Genomic DNA, 25,005 nt, shown 5'->3' with positions numbered 1-25,005 from the left:
CATTATGAGGAATCACCCCTCATGAACAAATGTCTTGCTGTAACATTTCTTAAGTGTTGTGCCCCTTGTCTTATGAATTCATTTGTAATATTGCCTGACAAAGGAGTCTCTGTGCTCTTAAAGCTTGCATATATATATATTTCTTGTTAGCCAAAAAGGTATCACTCCGAGAATACTTTTGTCATTTTTGGGCATAAAAGTATTTACAACCATTTATGATGAAAAGACCCCTTTAAAACAGCCTAAAATATGCCAACTTTAGTGTGCCCGTTTAAAAAAAAGAGCAATTTATTGCAACAAACAACAGTCTTAATGAATTCATAGCACTGACTCGCCTAAATGTAACAGGATGCTTCTACTTTTATCAATACCTTTTTGCATTTTTTCCAGAAATTTTCTGAAATTGCAGCAAGACTGAGGCAATTCACCATAATTCACAGTAAAATCACAATATTCGAATATTCGAAATGCAGCACAATTTTCACATATGAACCAAATCTCATTGGACAGAAAAATTGCTTTCTCACACGCAATTAGAGATGAGCGGTGTTCGACTAGAACTGTTCGCCAATCTCAAATTCGAGCTGTTTTGGGCGGTGTTCGAGTTGTTCGACGAACCCGAACGATTTGCAAAAAATTTGGCTGTTCGAGGTTATGTTCGATAACTGTTCGTGCACCAAAGGCGTGTCCTGCATGTCTGGCGCTATTTAGAGCACCAATCATGCAGGGATTGTCTGCCACTCACTGTAATGCCACAGCCATGGTGGTTGTGGCATTAGAGTGATTGCCCAAATCGATGGGAACAGTGCCAACAGTGAAACATGAAAAGCCGGCAATTCAGCAGCAGCATACACCGGTACCCGACAATTTAGAACCGAAAGAATAGAGCATCACACATAGATAGATAGAAACATGTCAGTCACATATATAAGAAGTACAGTGACAGTGTTGATTACGTACTTGTCATTTAGTGTAAAGGATTTATTTAAAAAAATATTAGTGTTTTCATGCACCGTCTCATTAAAAAAGCCGGCCGGCATTTCAGCAGCGGTACCCGACAATTTAGAATGGAAGGAATAGAGAATCACACATAGATTAGATAGATAGAAACATGTCAGTCACATATATATGAAGTACAGTGACAGTGTTGATTACTGTACTTGTCATTTAGTGTTAAAATAAAGGATTTATTTAAAAAAAAATTGGCGTGGGGTACCCCATAATTTTAGGCTCTAGCGGAGGTTAAGCAGCCCAGGTTAGTAATGGAGAGGCGTCTATAAGACACCCCCATTACTAACCCCATAGTCAAAGTTAAAAAAAAACACAAACACCCAGAATAAAGTCCTTTAATTGAAATAAAGACACAATTCTTTATTGTTCTAAATTAAACCATACTTACAATCACGCCCATTCCAGCTGAAGCCAACAATCAGTGAACTCGGCTCACCTCATGCACATCTCTGACAGCGTGGGAAAATTCTCACGCTGAAGCGCTGAGTGCAGGAGAATTCTCCCACGCTGTCAGTGACGTGCATGAGGTGAGCTCATGTCCACGTGCATGAGGTGAGCTGAGTTCATTGGACATGAGCTCACCTCATGCACGTCACTGACAGCGTGGGAGAATTCTCCTGCACTCAGCGCTTCAGCGTGAGAATTTTCCCACGCTGTCAGTGACGTGCATGAGGTGAGTTCATGTCCAATGATCTCAGCTCACCTCATGCACGTCACTGACAGCGTGGGAAAATTCTCCTGCACTCAGCGCTTCAGCGTGAGAATTCTCCCACGCTAAAGCGCTGAGTGCAGGAGAATTTTCCCACGCTGTCAGTGACGTGCATGAGGTGAGCCGAGTTCATTGGACATGACCTCGGCTCATCTGGATGCCGTCACAGCGAGACACTGAGGAGCGCAAGCAAGCCTGCTCTTCTCAGTGTCTGCAGTGTCTCAGTGGCTGCGGTCCAGCCTGTCATCTCGATGTAGCAGAGCTGGAGCTGTCCTGGGAACCATGGAAAGGTAAGGATGATGTTGGTTTATTATTTTATTTTTATTGCAGGAGATCGTTGGCTTCAGCTGGAATGGGCGTGACGGTAAGTATGGTTTAATTTAGAACAATAAAGAATTGTGTGTTTATTTCAATTAAAGGACTTTATTCTGGGTGTTTGTGTTTTTTTTAACTTTCACTATGGGGTTAGTAATGGGGGTGTCTTATAGACGCCTCTCCATTACTAACCTGGGCTTGATGTCAGCTGGCATTATAAGCTGACATCAACCCCAGCCCTATTACCCCGCTGCCACCGCTACAGGGCAGTGGGAAGAGCGAGGCTAAGTGCCAGAATTGGCGCATCCTATGGATGCGCCATTTCTGGGGCGGCTGACGGCTGGTGTTTCTAGCCTGGGAGGGGGCCAATATTCATGGCACCCTTCCTGAGCTATTAATATCAGCCCCCAGCTGTCTGCCTAGCCTTTGCTAGCTATTAAAATAGGGGGTCCCCCATTTTAATAGCTAGTAAAGGCTAGGTATTCAGCTGGGGGCTGATATTAGTAGCCTGGGAAGCTCCGTGGGTATTACCCCCTTCCCAGGCTTCAAACACCTGCCCCAGCCGTCTGCTTAACCTCCGCTAGAGACTAAAATTACGGGGAACCCCACGCTATTTTTTTTTTTTAATAAATCCTTTATTTTAACACTAAATGACAAGTACAGTAATCAACACTGTCACTGTACTTCATATATATGTGACTGACATGTTTCTATCTATCTAATCTATGTATGATTCTCTATTCCTTCTATTCTAAATTGTCGGGTACCGCTGCTGAATTGCCGGCCGGCTTTTTTAAAGAGACGGTGCATGAAAACACTATTATTTTTTAAAATAAATCCTTTACACTAAATGACAAGTACAGTAAGCAACGCTGTCACTGTACTTATTATATATGTGACTGACATGTTTCTATCTATCTAATCTATGTGTGAAGCTCTATTCTTTCTGTTCTAAATTGTCGGGTACCAGTGTATACCGCTGCTGAATTGCCGGCCGGCTTTTTTAAAGAGACGGTGCATGAAAACACTAATATATTTTTTTAATAAATCCTTTACACTAAATGACAAGTGCAGTAACCAACACTGTCACTGTGCTTCCTATATGTGTGACTGACATGTTTCTATCTATCTAATCTATGTGTGATGCTCTATTCCTTCTTGTCTAAATTGTCGGGTACCGGTGTATGCCGCTGCTGAATTTGCCGGCCGGCTTTTTTAAAGAGAGTGTCTTCTGAGCAGTTTGTCAGCTTTTGGACACCTTTGAAGGTGTTTTCTATGTGTTTCTATGTGTTTTTGTTTGCCTGCCATTGGTTTTAACGGTGTTCGACGGTGTTCTAAGGTGTTCGACGAACAGTTCGACGAACAGTTCCTCGAACATCCCGGTGTTCAACGAACCGAACCGAACCCGAACACTACGGGGGTGGCTCAACACTACACGCAATGTTTTTCAGTTGGAGAATGACCAACCGGTCTGGTCACAAGCTCCTCCATCAACTTGCATTTTGATAAAAGAAGTATGCAGTCTGGTGCGAGTTAGACTGTACTAAGAAATGCAGGAGGTGAATCTGTAATATTTATATTTTAGCCATAGTAAGTATCATAAAAGACGTGTCCATGAGCATCCTTCAATTTAAAATTAGGAAAAAAGCTTTGCCTTGTACGCTGTTATTCCATCGGAGGAAGCTAATAGACAGGACCCATGCTTTTCCATAAACTGCTGAGAACAGAAAAGCCATGCAGTTTGTGGAGAAGTCTACATTAATAAGTGGATGGAGCTCAAAAAAGGAGTGGAAACTGTAATATTTACAGTGATCAGCAAAAATCTGTACACCCCCTTTGAAAAGTAAGATTTTAATCAATATCTCGATGTACACAAGAACAATTTCCAAAATTTTGACAAGACTGTGTTTCATGGAACATTTTTTAATGTAAATAATAATATAACTTTCATTACAAAATCTTCAGTTTTACTCAAATTAGCTGACGCAAAAATAAATACCTCCCACATCAAAAACTACTACATCTAGTATTTTTGTATGATCTACATGATGTTTAAGGACAGCACCAAGTCTTCTAGGCATGGAAAGAATAAGTTGGTGACATATTGCAACATGTAAACTTTTTCTATTCTTAAAGAACGACCTCTTTTAGAGCCTTGGTGCTGGAGATTGATGCTCAACTTGTGTCTTCAGAATTCTCCATAGGAGATCTGGGTTCAGATCAGAAGACACATTTGGCCACTGAATCACATTCACCCTGTTCATCTTCAGAAATGTAACAGATGTGTGTTTTAGATCATTGTCATGTTGGAAAAGTGTACATCTACCAAGGACATGGAGTGATGGTAACATCTTCTCTTTCAATATAGAGCAGCATTGAATTAATGATACCATCAACGAAAATGTAGCTCCCCAACAGCATGCGCATTTATGCAGCTCCATATAAGGACAATGACACCACCATGTTTCACTGTAGGCATCATGCATTTTTCTTGATTAAGTTTTCTATATGAATGGTGTCTATAGTGAATCTTGGTGGTAGCCTTATTTTTATGTTATGGGTTAAAAAATGTTCTATGGAACTCAGTCTGGTCGAAATTTTGAAAACTCTTTTTATGTTCAATGAGATATTGATTAAAATCTTACTTTTCAAAGCAGCACTGAATATATTAATAAATGTTACAAAATCATGTTGACAACACATTTGTCAAAATAAAGATAAAGTGGCCAATCCCTTTAAGCAAAACACATAGTGATGATGGATCTCACTAAAGCATCAGTTGTTGTGCACATACAGTAAGACATATGTGAACTTTCTGTAACATGTAGATTGTAAGTGGCCTATAGTCTAAAGCTATCAAAGTCAGGGGCGGACATACCATTGGTGTAACTTTTGCCACTGCTCTAGGAGCTCTAGAGATAAGGGGCCCCATATCCACCCTTAAAGCAGTTGAAATTGTGCATTATGATGAGCTATTGAATTGCAAAGGACCCATATATTGTTCTTGTGCAGGGACCTCTTCTATCTCTGTCTGATCCTGATCAAAGTGTATGCCAAAGAGATTATATGACAATGTAAATACATTTTTAAAGTACGCTATGCCAATTATTATCACGCACAGAACATCTGAAGACCATTCCTAAAAATACCTGTAACAGGTGATGGGATTTACAAATGGTAGATATTTTTAGTACTAATATAATATACATATGATGGCACAATCTACAAATTCTATAAACCTGTATTTGACTACTCTATCCTTCTACAACAGTGTTGGTCATTTTCTGAGCTTATGTGACAATCCTATTTTTAGTGGTTGATTTAACTGATGATAATTGAAGCATTTGCCTACCTGATACTTCTTTTCCCAAAGGTACTGTAATGTAATGTTTTCAACACAGTCAGTTATACACAGCTTGCTGCCAAACACCTCCCGTAGCATATTCACAAGATACAAATGATGTTCATTGTCCATTGCATAGAAATGGTTAAAGTCTAACAACACAACTTCAGTGTTGTGATTTGTTAGGAAAGTGTTAATTTCTGTAAGTCCATCCCATACTTTAATTCCATATAAGCCATGTATGAAGTAGATTTCTATTTCAGCTTCCTCTGGCTTAGAAGATACTCGTAGGTCAAAATAGCGAATACCGGACTCCAGTTGTTCCTTGAAAGTTAAATTTTGGGTTACAGACCATTTCTTCATTAGTTTCTTGACCAATGAGATTTTTGCTAGACGTTTCAATGATCTTGCCTGGTCTGGTCCAACGGGAGATTTTTCATCAACCCAATAACTGAATGAATCATGTGACCCTGAAAGAGAATAGACCATCTTAAAATTCATACTGACTCTTCCAAAAAGGAGCAACACAAGTCATGTAGTATGAAGAACATTAAATTAAGGCCATGACTAGACAAACAACAGGCATGACATCTGTTATGGGTTTAGCAACTGAGAGAGACCACTAAACATTAAGAGAAAATCAGGGTAGTTTATGAATTTTGTAAATGATAGAGATGGAGAATGTACTTGGTGCTAATGATGATTTGGAAGTTGCAGCAGACCCTGAAACCAAGAAACCTCCCACAAGATGCCACGTCATAGGAATTAAAAATATGTGCTCTAGATTATGTGTATAATTCAGGTCTCTACTAAATGTAAAATGAGATGTAGCTCATTGTTGAAGAGCTGTGCAACTAAAGCTTGTCCAAATCTGCTAAAGATCACATCAAGAAAAGAGTTCAATGAGTGGAGTGGGAGATAGTACCCGATCTAGGTTGTAATTAAATGAGTTTTCCGGTTTCAGAAAACTCTCGTTCCCTGGCTGTTATTTTTTATTTTTTTTATTCATCCTAAGTCTTTGCTGCTGCTGCTCTCAGTGACTATTATTGTCAGTAGTGCTAATGTCACATCAACAATGCTGCAGTCAATCAATGACCTCAGCAGAGCTGCCAGAGTTGACGGCATGACCCGCTCAAAGCTTAGTTATTGGCTGCAGCACTGGAGACGTGATGTCTGCACTGCAGATGATAAAAGACACTGGGAGTAGTTGCAGATACTCAGCATTGGACCTGCAGAGGGTTGTCAAAGATTGCAGCCAGGAGGTCGTATCTCAGCCCACCTGCTGTTATCTTTGGAGCGAACATTTCTCTGCTGCTCCCTTTCATCCGGACAATTACTTGATTGACCGATGATTAATGGAGGAGGCCACAGGCTGTTTCTACAAATATAGGCCGGTTATCGGGAAACTAACAGTGAGTGTATGGTATATACACCTCCGATTCCAAAGCATGGAATATATGTATGTACCTCTGATACAATCACTGCGAACTCCACAATAACCCAAGAAAGATTTTTTATATTTCCGACCGACTGGAAGCCAGGTAGGTAGATTATGGCTTTGAGGCACGGTTTACAGGACAAAAGGAACAGAACTATTAAATTATATATTTAATCCAGAGTGATAGGTAGTGTTTCTAAAAAATATACAAAAGATTTTACAATGGGGACAAAACATTACAGCATATAGTTACATAAAATAAAATGGAATAACGTAGGAAACTTACTAAGGCGCTCACAGAGATGAGTCAACTTAGCTGAAGGAGAGCACTTTGATTGGAGAAGTTCAGTGAACGGGATTCATGCATACACCTGATGTGTTACTCTTTACAGGAACCCAGATCATAAGTTGCCCATCTTTTTAAGTGGGAGAACTTGCACATTTGGTGGCTGACTAAATACTTTTTTCCCCCACTGTACACACTGATCTTTAAAAGAATGCCTATAGGACCCCTACCTTTTCAATATATGGAGTCAAGAAGTGTCTGGTTGTCGTCCAGCAACTGTGTACAATGTAGAACTGAACATACAAGATAATATAGTACCCATTTGCACAAGCTAAACGTTTACCCATGACATGTCCTTAGATAACTTTAATAATTTTAATTTACAAAAAATGCTCTTTCGTACATGCTCAGCATATATATTCACAGGAATTATGAAGTATCAGTTGTATTCAATTGTGGTATTAACGCGTGCTCTTCTTTACTTGGCAGTCAACATTTTACTTGCTCCTATCATCAGTCAGTTTGTTCACTTACAATGCCTGAGCACGACCATATCGAGGGCCAGACTGCTCATCTGACAATTCTGGCAAATTTTCACAAAAATTCCTGGCAGATTTTTCTCACAAACTCTGTATTAAAGTATGAGAGACCCTGTTGGAATTTTATGTTACCCAAAATAGGCCTCCACTTATCATCTTGCAGTTTCCAGCTGGTCCACAGTCTCTGTACTGTGAGAGCAAATATACCCTGCTGCCCACCCAAATCTTTCATCCTGAGTGACAGTACAGAAATTAGATCAACTCACGTAGCTGAGGAAAGACCTAATGAAAGGGCAGGTAGGGGTCTGAATATGATGTACAGTGTAAAATATTATAATCCTCTTCTCCACCTTTAGAAACTAGAAATCATAGCATAATCTCACAGCCGTAGACTTTCAGACCCTGCTAGGTGTTGTAGTTTTTCCTACAAATTGGATTCACCACTTTGTAGAATATGCTATTATTTTATGATTTCTGAAGTCAGACCTTGCACTGGGCCCCCATTACTATTTCTTCCCACAAAATGGCACTCTGGCCACCCAGCTGTGCAGGTAACTTTAGGATGGCTAATAATCTTCACATACAGAGCACTGTGTAAAGGTTGAGCTAAAGAGTGGGACTGATGGACCCCAGTTTGGAACTGGATATCATGCTTGGAGACGTGATTAGCGTATGTGCTTTAAAATGCCAAAGCTGATTTTAAGTCCCATGCCCATATCATATTTCTGATAAGCTATGTCGCTTACCCTATGTGCAGGGCATTGCAGTAGCTTAGGTATCCATGGGGTAATCACATAGGGTAAGTGACATAACAAATCAGAGGAACTATAGCACATTTTTAATTGTAGGTATTTGCTAATATTATTATTATTACACCTACTACATATTGGGATAGGATCTGGGAGATCGGAATACCCCTTTAAACTGTCAAATGAAAACAGACTTATGTGTGCAGTGTTATGAAAGTAGCAATGGTGGGCGATTTCTTTCTTAAAATTATTTTATTCTATTAATTTGCGTGTTAATATAGATCAAGCATTAACAGTGACTTTATGAGAGCATAAAGCCTTCAATTTGGAATGAGGAAGTTTTAATTAACTTAGACAATGGAAGCTGACCTACATACTTCCCGTTACCCAAACAATGATAGAAGGCAAGGACTTCTTATACGCGCTCATTAAAATGTAATATGAAGAGATTAATTTGTTAAATACTGTTGAGAAATCATAGAGGAAAAGCAAACAGTACATTCCAACAAGGTCCCTGGATTCAGGTCACTAACAATCTACAGTTAATCCTATAATTAACGGATTAACTTCTTAGAGAATCCTCTTTAACAAATCCAAGCACAAAAGCCTGCCGTTCTAACATACACATGTAAGTAATGTAATATTAGATGTGTTCCCATATAACTTATTTCTAGAAATGGAAATATGTTCAAAAGCAGACCAACACCAAGATTTAGGCCCCCGTTCATCAAAGTGATTAGGCCAAAATTCTGGCATATGTTGCTTTGAAAAGTTGCAATTTTTTTGAGAAACAGAGTTGAGCAACACTTTTGTGACTTTTGGCATTTTCACGTGACAGAGACAAGACGCCAGAGGTCGTCTATTTCATATGGAGCTGGGGCGTTCTTTACATCAGAAAACTTACTCCAGTCTCTGACTGAGTAAGATTTGTGGCGAGGCACACGCCTGTCAGATGTTCCTGGTTCATTAAGAGGCACGTGCCTCCTAACGAATCAGGAGCATCTGTCTACACTATGCTCCCTTATCAAGACTGGTGTGAACATTACCAGTCTAGGTGAATCGGAGCAATAAAGTCCTCAGGGTCGTATTTACAGCACCTACTGGCCGAATCACTAAATCTGAATACACCCCATTATATTCCCATTCAAACTTGCCAATTGCTGTCAAGATGAAATTGATATTTGAATTGGACACATTAAAACCACGTGGGTTGAATACAGAAAGAGTTGTTTGCATTTGATTAATTGTTTGTAGGTTTATATTATTTGCACAGCATTATATTCATTATATAGAGCATCCAGGTTGCATATCGTAGTTTGCTAAGTGACGACTCGATCAGCATCCAGGAGCGGCAACCAGGAGCTTCACTCATGGAGACGGAAATTTAGATAGTAGCCGTGGCTGGGGAACTACCCAAATTACTCAACGTATCATTTTGGATTTTAACTGAAGTTAACAAGACACATTCCAAATCAGAAACCAGACTTGTGGACTCATCTGTGGAAGCTGGTTGGCGTATCCACCGCACATTTTACAGAAGTCTACATAATATGCATATTTAAGGTGATTAAGTTCACTTGCCTCTACAGCGCCTTATATTTCATTTATGTGGGTTTTTTAATACACTGTACTTCGCTATTTTCACTATGGGCATGTAGCGTGTTATTACTTATTATTGTTAATCCTGCCGTGCTTGGGATTGTTACTTTGCAGAAGGTGATTTGTATGGTGGCAACTAATAGAGCCAGTGGTAATCTTAACATTATTGTCAAGATTCGCTTTTGAACAGGGACTATTTTAGGGTGCATTTTCACTGTGCAACTATCAGGAATGAGTGTTCATAGGAAATGTTCATTTCCTGAATCATGTAGTATAAATAGGCTCCCAATCAGTAATTATTAGTATATGGTCTGTTTTCAGTACATTATCAATATACTAAGAGTAAATACATGATAAAAAGGAGGAACAAGGAGCAAAATGGTAAAGAGCAATAGAAATTTTAATAATTAAATTTCAATAAATAAACATCATCACATAGGTAATATAGTCATAGCATGGAACGACAGAAAAGTGCATACTATCCGGAACACCCAGTACTCATAAGCTCATAACCCCCAGACCATTGCATTGGGTAAAGGCAAGGAAGATGGGAAAGAGCACGGCAGGCAAAAAAGAAGAAATCAAATATAAACCAGGGGTACACACAATATCCATTTAAGGCAGGAGTCTGCCATAATAACATGTAGCCCTGGTCAATAAGTAACAAATGCCTTACCAAGGTATAGATGGAGAGTGCTGAGAAGGTGGTAAACCGTGGTAAGAAGGAGCCCCAACGTAAGTTTCGCCTAGCAGTTTGTTGGCTTTCTCAAGAGGCTTAGAGTAAATACAGTATATGATAATATAGTGGTAATATACTGATCAGAGGCACTCAAGGGCCAAACAAAAAATTCCAACCAGTGACATCTTTCTGATTGGAGTTACCAACTTTGACTCCTATCGACATGATGAATTATTCCAATTCTTGTCACTGCAGAGGTCACAACACAGAAATCTTTGGTTTCATGCTTCTTAAGCCCATCCTCACTGTATTCACAAACTCCACTATTCCACTGATTCCTTTAGTATTACTACTGCATTGTTACCCCTAATAATGTGTCTGATGTGATGCTCAACGCTCCCAAATATTGTATGGCAGTAAAAGCCAGAGGCTCTCTGACACTGGGATTTATCATTGCCTGCTGTAGGAGTAATTGTGGCTGAAAATTGGTAGTAAAATAGATAGTAATATGGGACAATGTGGAAGACATTGAGGCGTATTATGGCTGGCTCAAATATATATATTAAAAAATTTAAGCATATTGGCACTGCTTAATTTAGGGGTGGGGAACCTCCAGACTACAATGACTTTTTCTCTGGCCCTCGGCAGATTCCCAGGGACTGCAGTGGCTGGTAGCCCCATTTTGCACATGCACACAACATTCACTACTGCATGCGGCGCATGCCATCAAGGATTAGGTCCTGACGCTGGCCAGTGCCTGGACGTAATTTGTGAAGGGAGTTAGCGCGATGCGCTCCCATCTCACAAATTAAGACAATGCAGCTCAGTGTGATGTATATGCTCCAGCCCCAGTGTTTCCTATTGAATATACTCCAGCCCCAAGGTCTCCTATTGTATATACTCCACCCCAGTGTCTTCTGTGATGTATATGCTGCAGCCCCAGTGTATACTATGTGATGTATATGCTGCAACCCCAGTGACTTCTATGTGATGTATATGCTACAGCCCCATTGACTCCTATGTGATGTATATGTGGTATCCCACAAAGTGGCCATTTCTATGGGATACCGGAAATATAGTGTGTTTCATATAAATGCTGTTTTTTTGTGTAAACTGTGTTTTTTAAGCAGCACAAAAAGGGTTAATCTTCCTCTCACAGGCTTGATCATGTGACCCAGCTCTGTTTAATATGCAGAAGCTTCTGGAAAAAGGCCTCTGGGCAGTCAGTCAATGACTAAAGCTCTAACAGTCACATGGGAGTGGGAGGAGCTAAATCCTGTGAGGTAGTTAAGAATTGAAGTGGCAGTAGGTGGTCAGATATTTTGAGAAGAGGAAGCCATTTTGTAGGTGAAGGAGTTACCTACTTTCTCCCTGACTGCTGTGCTTAAAAAGGGGACATACACAATAAGGGGAGCTAATAATCTTCATATTAGGGAGATTACAATTGCACCTCTAGGAGGAAGAATTACCTCAGGGCAGAAACAGAGCACAGTGCTGAGGAAGAAATATTCAGATTTGATGAAACCAGAGGTTACCAGGATCTGCCTGTCTGCAGGTGCACAGCAGTCTTCAACCGTGAGCGTCATCCTGTACCTCAGTTCCCTACTGTTTGTGAATAAGAATTTGCCCCATTATCCTCAGTAAAGAGACTTCTGTTTAAGTTCTTAAGGCTTCTTTATGACTGGGGCTCGGGTGCACAGACTACTACTACCATCATCACCCTCTACCTGGAGGCATTTACTGGACAAACATTATATTGTGGAGTTTCATGTGGGTGTGTAATTTGAGAAGAGAGGACTCTTCTCCTGACAGAAAAACTGGCGGCAGCGAGATACATTATATACTGCAAGGAGTACAGCACCCTGCTATACACCACATGAGATTACCACATATATGCTCCAGCCCCAGTGAATGCTATGTGATGTATATGCTCTAGCCCTAGTCTCTCTTTTGGGAAATATATGCACCAGCCCGGTGTCTCCTTTGTGATGTACATGCACCAGCCCCAGTGTCTCCTATGTGAAGTATATGCACCAGTTCCAATGTCTTCTCTGTGAAGTATATGCATTGCTGAGCTGCATTAGTCATGTGACATAACAATGTCATGTGAGTGTTGGGAGACACAGTGCTTACATTTTTGGAATGGTGCTTGTCCATTTGCATAGTAGGTTACAATATTATTACATAAGCCTAAAATATCTGAACATACAAGCAGGAACATCTTCACACAAACAGATTGTTACGCTGGCGTGTCCTTTAATAAAATAAAATAAAACTTAAAGGACACGTCTGGGTCCACCGGACTGCAGAGGGGCTGCAGTAGCTGAGTCCTGGAGGAATATTCAGATAAGCACAGAGAAAGAAATGAACTAGTGTGTTAAGTGCACACACTAGTAGTAACTAAACAAGGTGCAATGCTGGGAGTTATCAACACTCCAGAAACGAAACTAATAAACTTCGGCACTGCAAGACACCTCTGTGCAGAGCAGGGAGGATTTGGCAGCATGAAACGCCCGAGCACTAGATGGCGGCGTATAGAGCTGCGGATAGCTGCGGGCCAGGAAAGGCCTGGAACCTAAGTTCCTAAAGAGGAGGAGGATCTCTGCAGCACCCAACACATGGGTGTAAAAGCGGCAGTGTGACCACACATACAATGGCGGACCCTGGAATACTGGATCGATAGCAAGGATGCTTCCGTGGCGTGGACACCAACCGGTGAACCAACACGTTAGAGCGTGCTGCTCACAGCATTCCCCTAGCCCAAATTTATGGCTAGGATGACTAGGGAGCTTTCAGCAGGAACCCTTGACAACGACTCTCACACACTGCATTTACTGCCAGAGACCTCACCCCAGGTTAGAAAGAGATAGACTAGGCACCGGGGCGGAGCCCACGGACCCCTTAAATACACTAGAGACAGCCCCAGCCCCCCAGGACAACCAACCACACTGTACCAGACAGCAGGGGACATGGCTTAGCGGCACATGACCGCAAGGGAGTGTGGCGTAGTGGCACATGACCGCAAGGGCGCGTGGCTTAGCGGCACGTGATTGCAAGGGGCGTGGCTTAGTGGCACATGACCACAAGGCGTGGCTTAGTGGCAAATGAGCAGAAATGCAGAATCCACACTTAGAATCCCTAGAACGGAACCTAAATGCTGACAATTACTGACCATCAGGAAAGGGCCTGGCTGGACGCCGCGAGAAAGCCCTTTTCCTGCGTACTGGCCTAACACAGATGCAAACAGGCACAATTTTACATAAATACAGAGGTCCACTTACACATAGGCATACTCTTACACAGACTCATGAGAACACTCTTTTACAGACACACAGACTCGGGAGCACGAACTTACACAGACTCACAGACTCAGGATAACATTCTTATGCAGACACACAGATCCAGGAGCACTCTCTTACACAGACACAGACTCAGTAGCACACTCTTACAGACACAAAGACTCAGAAGCACACTCTTACACAGACACAGACTCAGTAGCACACTCTTAAAGACACAAAGACTCAGAAGCAAAGAAACTGGCTCACATGAGGACCGCCACAGGAAAGGAAGACCAAGAGTCACCTCTGCTTCTGAGCATAAGTTTATCCGAGTCACCAGCCTCAGAAATCGCAGGTTAAAAGCAGCTCAGAGACCAGGTCAGTGCCACACAGAGTTCTAGCAGCAGACACATCTCTTCAACAACTGTTAAGAGGAGACTTTGTTCAGCAGGCCTTCATGGTAAAATAGCTGCTAGGAAACCACTGCTAAGGACAGGCAACAAGCAGAAGAGACTTGTTTGGGCTAAAGAACACAAGGAATGGACATTAGACCAGTGGAAATCTGTGCTTTGGTCTGATGAGTCCAAATTTGAGATCTTTGGTTCCAACCACCGTGTCTTTGTGCGACGCAGAAAAGGTGAACGGATGTACTCTACATGCCTGGTTCCCACCGAGAAGCATGGAGGAGGAGGTGTGATGGTGTGGGGGTGCTTTGCTGGTGACACTGTTGGGGATTTATTCAAAATTGAAGGCATACTGAATCAGCATGGCTACCACAGCATCTTGCAGCGGCATGCTATTCCATCCGGTTTGCATTTAGTTGGACCATCATTTATTTTTCAACAGGACAATGACCCCAAACACACCTCCAGGCTGTGTAAGGGCTACTTGACCAAGGAGGAGAGTGATGGGGTGCTACATCAGATTACCTGGCCTCCACAGTTACCAGACCTGAACCCAATCGAGATGGTTTGGGGTGAGCTGGACTGCAGAGTGAAGGCAAAAGGGCCAACAAGTGCTAAGCATCTCTGGGAACTCCTTCAAGATTGTTGGAAGACCATTTTCAGTGACTGCCTCTTGAAGCTCATCAAGAGAATGCCAAGAGTGTGCAAAGCAGTCATCAAAGCAAAAGGACTTTGAAGAACCTAGAATATAAGACATATTTTCAGTTGTTTCACACTTTTTAGTTAACTATATAATTCCACATGTGTTAATTCATAGTTTTGATGCCTTCAGTGTGAATGTACAATTTTCATAGTCATGAAAATACAAAAAAATCTTTAAATGAGAAGGTGTGTCCAAATGTTTGGTCTCTACTGTATAGTGAGGGAAATAAGTATTTGATCCCTTGCTGTTTTTGTAAGTTTGCCCACTGACAAAGACATGAACAGTCTATAATTTTAAGGGTGGGTTAATGTTAACATTGAGAGATAGAATCTCCAACAAAAAAATCAAGAAAATCACATTTATTTCTTCCATTTTCTTACTATTGCACCAACAGTTGTCTCCTTCTCAACCAGCTTCTTACTTATGGTTTTGTAGCACATTCCAGCTTTGTGCAGGTCTATGATCTTGTCCCTGAGATACTTAGAAAGCTCTTTGGTCTTGCCTATGTTGTAGAGGTTAGAGTCTGACTGATTAATTGAGTCTGTGGACAGGAGTCTTTTATACAGGTGACTATGTAAGACTGCTGTCTTTAATGCAGGTAACGAGTTGATTAGGAGCGTCTAACTGGTTTGAAGGAGCCAGAACTCATAATGGCTTGTAGAGGATCAAATACTTGTTTCTCACTGCGAAATGCAAAAAAATGTATCTAATTTATACAATGTGATTTCCTTTATTTTTTGGGGGGGATATTTGATCTGTCAATGTTAAAATTAACCTACCCTTAAAATTATAGGCTGTTCATGTCTTTGTCAGTGGGCAAACTTACAAAAACAGCAAGGGATCAAATACTTATTTCCCCCACTGGAGGCCTGAGTTCAGTATGGTCCATGAAAACAGGCTGGGGGGACACTCTGTTACAACCCCTTCCCCTCTCAATTTGTGCACAGATTAGTGACCTCAACAGGTCACTTGTCAAGTACACATAGACATGGCAGCCAGGACTCAGGTCTCCCCCTGCCTGGACAATCCATCAGCATTTTGGTGCTGGTTCTCTTTTGGATATCATACAATAAAGTTACAGGGCTGAAGGTCCAGGCTCCATTTCGCATCCTCTGACTTAAACGCTAATTCCTATAACCCACAAATTGGCACTGTAGATCTCCCACATCATTTCCTAGGACAATATCTGCAAGCAGGCCACTCATCACCCCAACCACACATTGCTTGACCCCAAAGCCAAAGTTCAGTTCTATATTTGCTTTTGGGATATTCCTCCATTGGCCTCCCGCTAATTCAATGGTAATCCCAGGTCCTTGATGTATTGCCTCCAGCTGAACCGCTCTGGGATCAGCTATGGTGAGAAATGCCCCAGAGTGACAAAACCCAAGAACTCTCCGACGTCCAGCATGACCTCTTGTAAATGCTTTCTTTGATTATTAGAGGAACTCGTGGCTGTGGCCCACACCCCATAAACCCCTAATGGTCGAACATGGGTGTCTAAGTCACTAGGCAAGTCAACAAGGAGGTGTGACACCTCTTCCTCCATGATATTTGTCTTTAAATAATTTATACGTCGATTTGGTGTAGGGTTATTCCTTGATAGATGATGAGGGCAGGTATCTTGCAGATTCCCAGGCAGCCCACATCGGTAACATCTGCGCTGTGTCACACTCCTTCCCATTTGCATTCTGGGGAAGGAGGTAAGGGAACCTGGAGGCTGATATTCCTGTGAGGGTAGATAAGGTGGTTGTTGGGGTTGAGGACGATTCCTCCACTTGGTAGCTGGGCATGTGGCTTGTAGATGCCCGGGATGCCCACAGCCATAACACCTGCGCTCTACTACATTCCCTCCTTGTCGCATTCCAGAGGATAAGGTAGGACTATCTAGAAGGTGATTCACATGGGTATCAACATGAGGTAGTGGTCTAGTTGGACAGCAAACCTAGGAGACCAAAGTGTTGGTAGTTTTTTTCTCCATTCACCAGCAGCTTTTTCCACAGAGGCTTGATGGTAAGAACCTCATCAGCTAAAGCGGCAGCTTGTTCTACTGTCGCTGGTTTTCTTTCACGCACCCATTCCCTGAGCTCAGCGGAGCATTTGACAAAGAACTGTTCTTTTAGGATAACCTGGAGGATGGTCTCCCAACTTAAGGCACCCTCTCCTTCCAGCCAGCGATGACACGCCTGTTTGATCCTATGGGCATACATTTTAAAAGAACCTTCCCCATTACAAGCTAAAGAGTGGAACTGAGTCCTGTAAGTGTCTGGAGTAACCATATAATGTTCCAGGATGGTTTCTATAATGTCCTCACACTCACGGTTCCAACGTGGGTCCATAGCTCGATACGCTTCCGCAGCTCCACCCTCTAAGAGCCCCACCAGATGTCTGATCCGCTCCATTTCTGGAACTTCCATTAATTGACATTGATGGTTAAAGTATTGGAAGAATCCCTCAATGTCCCATGAAGCCTCATTAAATGATTTAAAGTCCTTATTGGACACTCTTGGAGTTTCCCACATGGTGAGGGGGGGGGAGTGGTTAATGTCTGCTGGGGTTTCTAGCTGCTTCCACAGTGAGCTGCCTTTCATGAGCCCTTTGAATAGCCTACCGTTTATCTTCTATGGCCTCACCCCCAAGCAATGCCATCTCCTCCTCATACCACACAACCCACTGACTTTTCCAGGCATTTAATATGCCCACAGAGCCGTGGTGTCCTTTTTACTGGTAACAGAGTGCAAAGGTAGCAGCATGAGGGACCCGTCCGCAAACTCTCCACGTAGGCCCTGGGCGTGGCTGCAGGGCATAGGTGATCCTGGTGCTAGACCACGTCTTCCGCCACGCCAAACGGGTTTTTCTTCTGAGGTCACTTGCTTGCACTTATAAAGCCAATAGGAAGCACTTTAAGAAGTGCAGAACCACATACAAAATCAGTTTCTGGCTGTTCACAGTCCCCAGCCTGGAGTCTGTATACCCTGACGGGTACTTATGCACACAATATAAGAAAACATTACTTTCACCTCCTGTACAATTACAGGTGACTATTTACAGTTTAGTCCCACCTACTATACTAGTAGTGGGATCCCCGCCTGAGGTATTTTTGACTTTTGCTGGACCCAGCCGGGTCATCAGCTATGTCCTGCGGGGGTGTGTCCTCGATCACATGGTACACTTGGAGGGCATACCACCCATGTTCCCCGTGGTGCCGAGTATAAGTGACACGGTCACTGGGGTACAGATTCCGGTCGGGATGGCCCTGCTCCAACTCGGGCTCAACATCCCGCCGGTTCACAAAAATGTCTCTGTCAAACTGGGGAAGCCATTTTGCTCCGGGGATATACAGCAGGGCCATGGGCATGACTGGAATAGCGACCCCTGCTGGTGGGGTGGCTGCTCCGGCCTGAGCAGCGCCGGGTGCAAGTTGAGCATCGGGAGCGTTATCCGGTGCTCCGGCGGCTTGCTGGTCGTCGGCCATTGTTGCGCCCCCCCCTAGTAAACCGTTTACTTGGATCGGGTAGGCCGCAGCTCCGCAGGCGACGGTCTCCTTCCAGGACCTTGCGTCTCCCTCGCGGCTGGCATCAGAGCGTGCGCTTGACAATGGTCTTCTTCTAGGACCTGACGCTTCCTGGTTCGGCGTCAAGGCGCGAGGCGGGGCCTGGGCTTCGCGCGCTTCCAGCAGTTACGCCTCTCCGATTCCCGCGGTTACGCCCCTCTTCTTCCAGCGTGGCGACAGGAAAATGGCGGATAATGGCGGGAAACCTCGGGAATGGCAGGAAATCTTCACCACAGTAAGTGTTACAGTCTTTTAAGGCGCACAGTACCCGGTGGCAACGGGCACGGAATCCTGTTCGTGACGCCAGAGATGACTCACCCCCAGAGCCGTGGGGTACTCGGCAGCCGGGCCGGTGGATGCTGGTGGGGGATACCACGGTGGCTCGCCCGGTCCGTGACCCAGGGCGGTCAACAAAAAGAAAGGGGTATTGAGTTTATATGGGGTTTTGGAATAGTTTGTGACGCCACCTGTGGAATGCAGCCAAAGGGAGCCACCACTGCGGAGCAGTCCTCTGAAGCTGATGTTACTGCAGCAGGGATGGTATGGCTCTCCACAGGAAGAGCTAGTTCCAGGGCAGTGTAGGGGTTGTTGGTTGCGCTGGGCGTTGTAGTGCAGAGGTTGATGGTGCAGCAATAATCAGTCCACAACTTAATGGCAGTTTACTCTTGTAGTCGGTGCAGTCATCCGAGTCTTTACTCACAGTGATTAAGTTCCTCAGGTTGCACTGTCCAGCTTACAGCCTCCCACGTCGTGCTGAGTTCACCAGAACAGGGATTCAGCTCTTCCTCAGGTTATTTAGGAGCACCTGACGGAACCCCGCTTTCTTGTGTTCCTCTCTCTAGACCGTCTTCACGCTGGGTCTTCTCCCTCCAGCCCTGCGCTTCCCCACTCTCAGTCCCGCTCGGGTGCTCTGAAGTCCCTCCTGTCTAACTGGAGTTCCCAGACCTTCTTGACCCTCACGGTGATTAGAATGAGGCTTTGGCAACTGAGCTATAAAAGCCAGGAGCCTCCGGTTTTTCCAGCCGAGACTTGGAGTAACACGGCTGGTCCAGGGGCCGGTCCCCTTCTTGCGGCCTGCGATCCCTCTGTCTTCTGACAGATTCGGGGCGTACGGGTACCATCCTGCACTCACTGTACCTCCTGGGATCCCTTAAACAGAATGGAGCCTACTCCTCTGCTCCCCTCCTGGGCCTCTAGCACTGGGCCCTACTTGTGGAGCAGAGCTCCTAAGGAGACTCTGCTCCCTGACTGACTGTCCTCACTCACTGATCTGCCACCCTAAGATGGCTTCCCTTTTTATACCTACTACTATGGTGCTCCCCTAAACCGCTTCCTCCACCCACACCCACTACTGGTTCTCCCTACCTTTGGTTTCCCCCCACTCGAGACAGGGACAGGGCTCAGCACTGCGCATACATCTTGCCCTTCCAGCCAGCCTGGAGCAGTGTAGTGTTGAATGTGGGTGTTGGGGTTCCGGGCAGCACTCCCTCCTTACCTGAGAGAAGGAGACGCCATACCTCTGGGTGAGGTGCAGTACCTCTGTGGCGACTGAACCCTCAGGGGCGCCACACATTTACCTCCAATTGATCTGGGAATCCACCTTCAGTGCCATCTTGAAGTCTGGCTCCTTCCAAAGCCTCAATTAGTTGCTCTTTGGATAGTCCTTTGTAACTGACCCTTAATTCACGGGCCTTTGTTTTTAGATTCCCCACAGTTCAATTCCTGTATCCTGAGGTTCTGGCTCCATTCGTTCCTGGGCCGCTGTTATCCATTCCCTCTGCTCTGATCCCTCCGCTGCCAACCAGTTTGTGACGGGGTGTACATAGACATACAGACTCAGTAGCACACTCATACACAGACACACAGACTCAGTACCACATTCGTACACAGACACACAGACTCAGTAGCACACTCGTACACAGACTCAGTAGCACACTCGTACACAGACACACAGACTCAGTAGCACACTCGTACACAGACACACAGACTCAGTAGCACACCCGTACACAGACACACAGACTCAGTAGCACATTCGTACACAGACACACAGACTCAGTAGCACACTTGTACACAGACACACTGACTCAGTAGCACACTCGTACACAGACACACAGACTCAGTAGCACACTCGTACACAGACACAGACTCAGCAGCACACTCGTACACAGACTCAGTAGCACACTCATACACAGACACACAGACTCAGTAGCACACTAATATACAGACACACAGACTCAGTAGCACACTCGTATACAGACACAGACTCAGTAGCACACTCGTACACAGACACAGACTCAGTAGCACACTCATACACAGAAATACAGACTCAGGAGCATATTCGTACACAGACACACAGACTCAGTAGCACACTTGTACACAGACTCAGTAGCATACTCATACACAGACACACAGACTCAGAACACACTCGTATACAGACACACAGACTCAGTAGCACACTCGTATACAGACACACAGACTCAGTAGCACACTCGTATACAGACACACAGACTCAGTAGCACACTCTTACACGGACACACAGACTCAGGAGCACATTCTTTTACAGACACAGAGTCTTTTACAGACACAGAGTCAGAAGCACGCTCTTACACAGACACACAGACTCAGGAGCACACTCTTTTACAGACACACAGACTCAGGAGCACACTCTTTTACAGACACACAGACTCAGGAACACACTCTTACACAGACACACAGACTCAGGAGCACGCTCTTTTACAGACACACAGACTCAGGAGCACATTCTTTTACAGACACACAGACTCAGGAGCACACTATTACACGGACACACAGACTCAGGAGCACACTCTTTTACAGACACAGAGTCTTTTACAGACACAGAGTCAGAAGCACGCTCTTATACAGACACACAGACTCAGGAGCACACTCTTTTACAGACACACAGACTCAGGAACACACTCTTACACAGACACACAGACTCAGGAGCACGCTCTTTACAGACACACAGACTCAGGAGCACGCTCTTACACGGACACACAGACTCAGGAGCACACTCTTTTACAGACACAGAGTCTTTTACAGACACAGAGTCAGAAGCACGCTCTTACACAGACACACAGACTCAGGAGCACACTCTTTTACAGACACACAGACTCAGGAACACACTCTTACACAGACACACAGACTCAGGAGCACGCTCTTTACAGACACACAGACTCAGGAGCACGCTCTTTTACAGACACACAGACTCAGGAGCACATTCTTTTACAGACACACAGACTCAGGAGCACACTCTTTTACAGACACAGAGTCTTTTACAGACACAGAGGCAGAAGCACGCTCTTACACAGACACACAGACTCAGGAGCACACTCTTTTACAGACACACAGACTCAGGAACACACTCTTTTACAGACACACAGACTCAGGAGCACACTCTTTTACAGACACACAGACTCTGGAACACACTCTTTTACAGACACACAGACTCAGGAGCACACTCTTTTACAGACACACAGACTCAGGAGCACACTCTTTTACAGACACACAGACTCAGGAACACACTCTTTTACAGACACACAGACTCAGAACCACGCTCTTACACAGACACACAGACTCCAGAGCACGCTCTTATACAGACACACAGACTCAGGAGCACGCTCTTATACAGACACACAGACTCAGGAGCACGCTCTTATACAGGCACACAGACTCAGGAGCAAGCACGCTCTGATACAGACACACAGACTCAGGAGCATGCTGTTAGGGCTCGCTCACACAACAATATAAATTAGACGAGTGCAATCCGATAAAAAAAGGTATTGAACTCAGACCTATGTTATTGAATGAGGCAGTGCAGATCTGCATATTCTTTCCCAGCTGTACTCGGCGTGAGTAAAAACTTGCAGCATGCTCCGATTTGACTCCAAAATCGGATGGTTGCAAGAAAGATATTGGATGCCATACGGACCATCAGTATGGCATCCGATTGTTATGGATACATTGCAATTCTGTAATCTGTAAGATGGGAAACTGTAAATGGTTTTGTAAAATTAATTAAGATTAACAACTTCTTGCTGCAACCCTTTTCCTTTTTTGCGCTTTCATGTATTTGCTCCTCTTCTTCCCAGAGCCATACCTTTTATACTTCGAAGTCAATATGGCCCAGTAAGGGCTTATTCTTTGCGGGACGAGCTGTACTTTTGAACAACATCATTGGTTTTACCATATCATGTACTCGAAACCGGGAAAAAAATTCTAAGTGTGGTGAAATTGCAAAAAAAGTGAAATTTCACAGTTTTTTTTTTTTTTTTTTACCATGATCACTAAATGCTAAAACTGACCTGCCATTATGGATTTCCTAAGTCATTACGAGTTCGTAGATACCAAACATGTATAGGTTCATTTTTATTTAAGTGGTGAAAAAGAAATCCAAAGTTTGTTAAAAAAAAAAAATTAAAATTTTGCTACAGTATTTTCTGAGACCAGTTTTTTGGGATCCTGGGCCGGGTGAGGGCTCATTTTTTGGGGTAGATATTATGTTTTGATTGCATTTTACTGCAATGTTGCAACGACCAAAAAAATTAATTCTGGCATTTGGATTTTTTATCTCGTTACGCCATTTACAGATCGGATTAATTATTTTTATATATTGATAGATCGGGCGATTCTGAACGCAGAGATACCAAATATGTGTATATTTGATATTTTTTTATATTTTTATTTTGAATGGGGCGAAAGGAGGGTGATTTCAACTTTTATATATATTTTTTATATTTTTAAAAATCTATATTTTTTACTTAGACTCCATGGGAGACTAGAAGCTGCGATCATCTGATCGCCTGTGCTACACACAGCAGGGCCTCAGCCCTGCTGTGTGTATCAAAAATGCTCACTTGCTATGAGCGCCGACCGCCGGGCGGCGCTCATAGCATCCCGGCAATAACAACAGCAGGGGTTTCCTGCAGACCCCGGGTTGTCATGCCAACCCGACCCGCAGTCATGTGACACGGGCGCCGATGGGTGGGATTAGTCAAGCACTTCCGGAGCAGCCATGTTAAATTCCGCTGTCAGAGATTGACAGCAGCATTTAACATGTTAACAGCCGTGGGTGGATCGCGATTCCACCAGCGGCTGTTTGGGGCACATGACAGCTGATCAGATCAGCTGTCATGTGCCGGGAAAGATTTGGGCTCAGCGCCGGAGCCCGCATCAAATGGGTAGACATGCCATGCGTCATACATGTACATGTACGGCGCATGTCGTGAAAGAGGAGTAGAAACATGGATTGCACACGAACAGCACACAGATGACAAGTGAAAAAAAAAATCGTCCCACTCTCCTAGATGGGAATGGGACTGATTGTTTATTCGCTCATATGACCCCCGCCTTATCCAGCAATAAAGTAAATCGCAGCACTAGTGGACCAAGGTGTTCGAGTAGGGTCCAACGCCAGAGTAGTAGTTTCCCAGCCTTATACAGACACACAGACTAAGGAGCACACTCTTAAGGCCCAGTCACACTTAGCGACGCTGCAACGATCCCGACAACGATACAACCTGTCAGGGATCGTTGCTGCGTCGCTATGTGGTCGCTGGTGAGCTGTCAAACAGGCAGGCTCACCAACGATCAGGGGAGCAGCAACATCGTGGAAAGAATCTTTCCACGATGTCCTGCTCCTGGTTACCAGCCTGCTGAAGCAGGAGCAGGCTGGTAACCATGATAAACATCGGGTTACTAGGGGCACACGCGCACCTAGTAACCCGCTGTTTATCATGGTTACCACTCTGCTACGGTGAGCGGGAGGTTACCGCTCACTTTAGCAGGCTCGTAACCATGATAAACAGCGGGTTACTAAGTGCGCGTGTGCCCCTAGTAACCCGATGTTTATCATGGTTACCAGCCTGATCGCAGCTCCCGCTGATCACACACAGCAATGTGTGCTGACCAGCGGGAGGGCAATGACCAAAAAAAGGTCCAGGACATTCTGCAGCGATCAGCGACCTCACAGCAGGGGCCTGATTGCTGCAAAGTGTCACACATAGCGACATCGCTGGTGAGGTCGCTGTTGCGTCACCAAAACCGTGACACAGCAGCGATCTCGCTATGTGAGACGGGGGCTTTACACACTGTTACACAGACTCCGGAGCTCACTCTTACATACTGTTACACAGACTCAGGAGCTCACTCTTACACACTGTTACACAGACTCAGGAGCACACTCTTACACACTGTTACACAGATTCAGGAGCTCACTCTTACACAGACCCAGGAGTACACTCTTATACACTCTTCCAAAGACCCAGTAGCACACTTTTACACACTCTTCCACAGATCCAGGAACACTCGCTTACACAGACTCAGGAGCTCACTTTTACACAGACCAAGGAGCACACTCTTACACACTGTTACACAGACCCTGGA

At 44.1% G+C, this 25,005-nt stretch overlaps 1 protein-coding gene across 1 annotated transcript in view; it reads right to left on the bottom strand.

The window, feature by feature from the left end:
- The window catches only part of PLCXD2 (phosphatidylinositol specific phospholipase C X domain containing 2), a 73,470-nt gene that overhangs the window by 26,784 nt on the left and 21,681 nt on the right, over positions 1-25,005 (bottom strand). Inside the window, exon 2 of the mRNA XM_073670674.1 lies at positions 5,388-5,848. Coding sequence (XP_073526775.1) covers positions 5,388-5,848 — 461 coding nt within the window. The remainder of the gene's footprint in view (positions 1-5,387; positions 5,849-25,005) is intronic.

The sequence above is a fragment of the Phyllobates terribilis genome, unplaced genomic scaffold (assembly GCF_046119375.1).
Source record: "Phyllobates terribilis strain yellow unplaced genomic scaffold, ASM4611937v1 Scaffold_2__4_contigs__length_985480577, whole genome shotgun sequence".
Classification (NCBI taxonomy): Eukaryota; Metazoa; Chordata; class Amphibia; order Anura; family Dendrobatidae; genus Phyllobates; species Phyllobates terribilis.
Note: the sequence above shows the minus strand (reverse complement) of the source record. Positions and strands in the feature narration are given on the sequence as shown.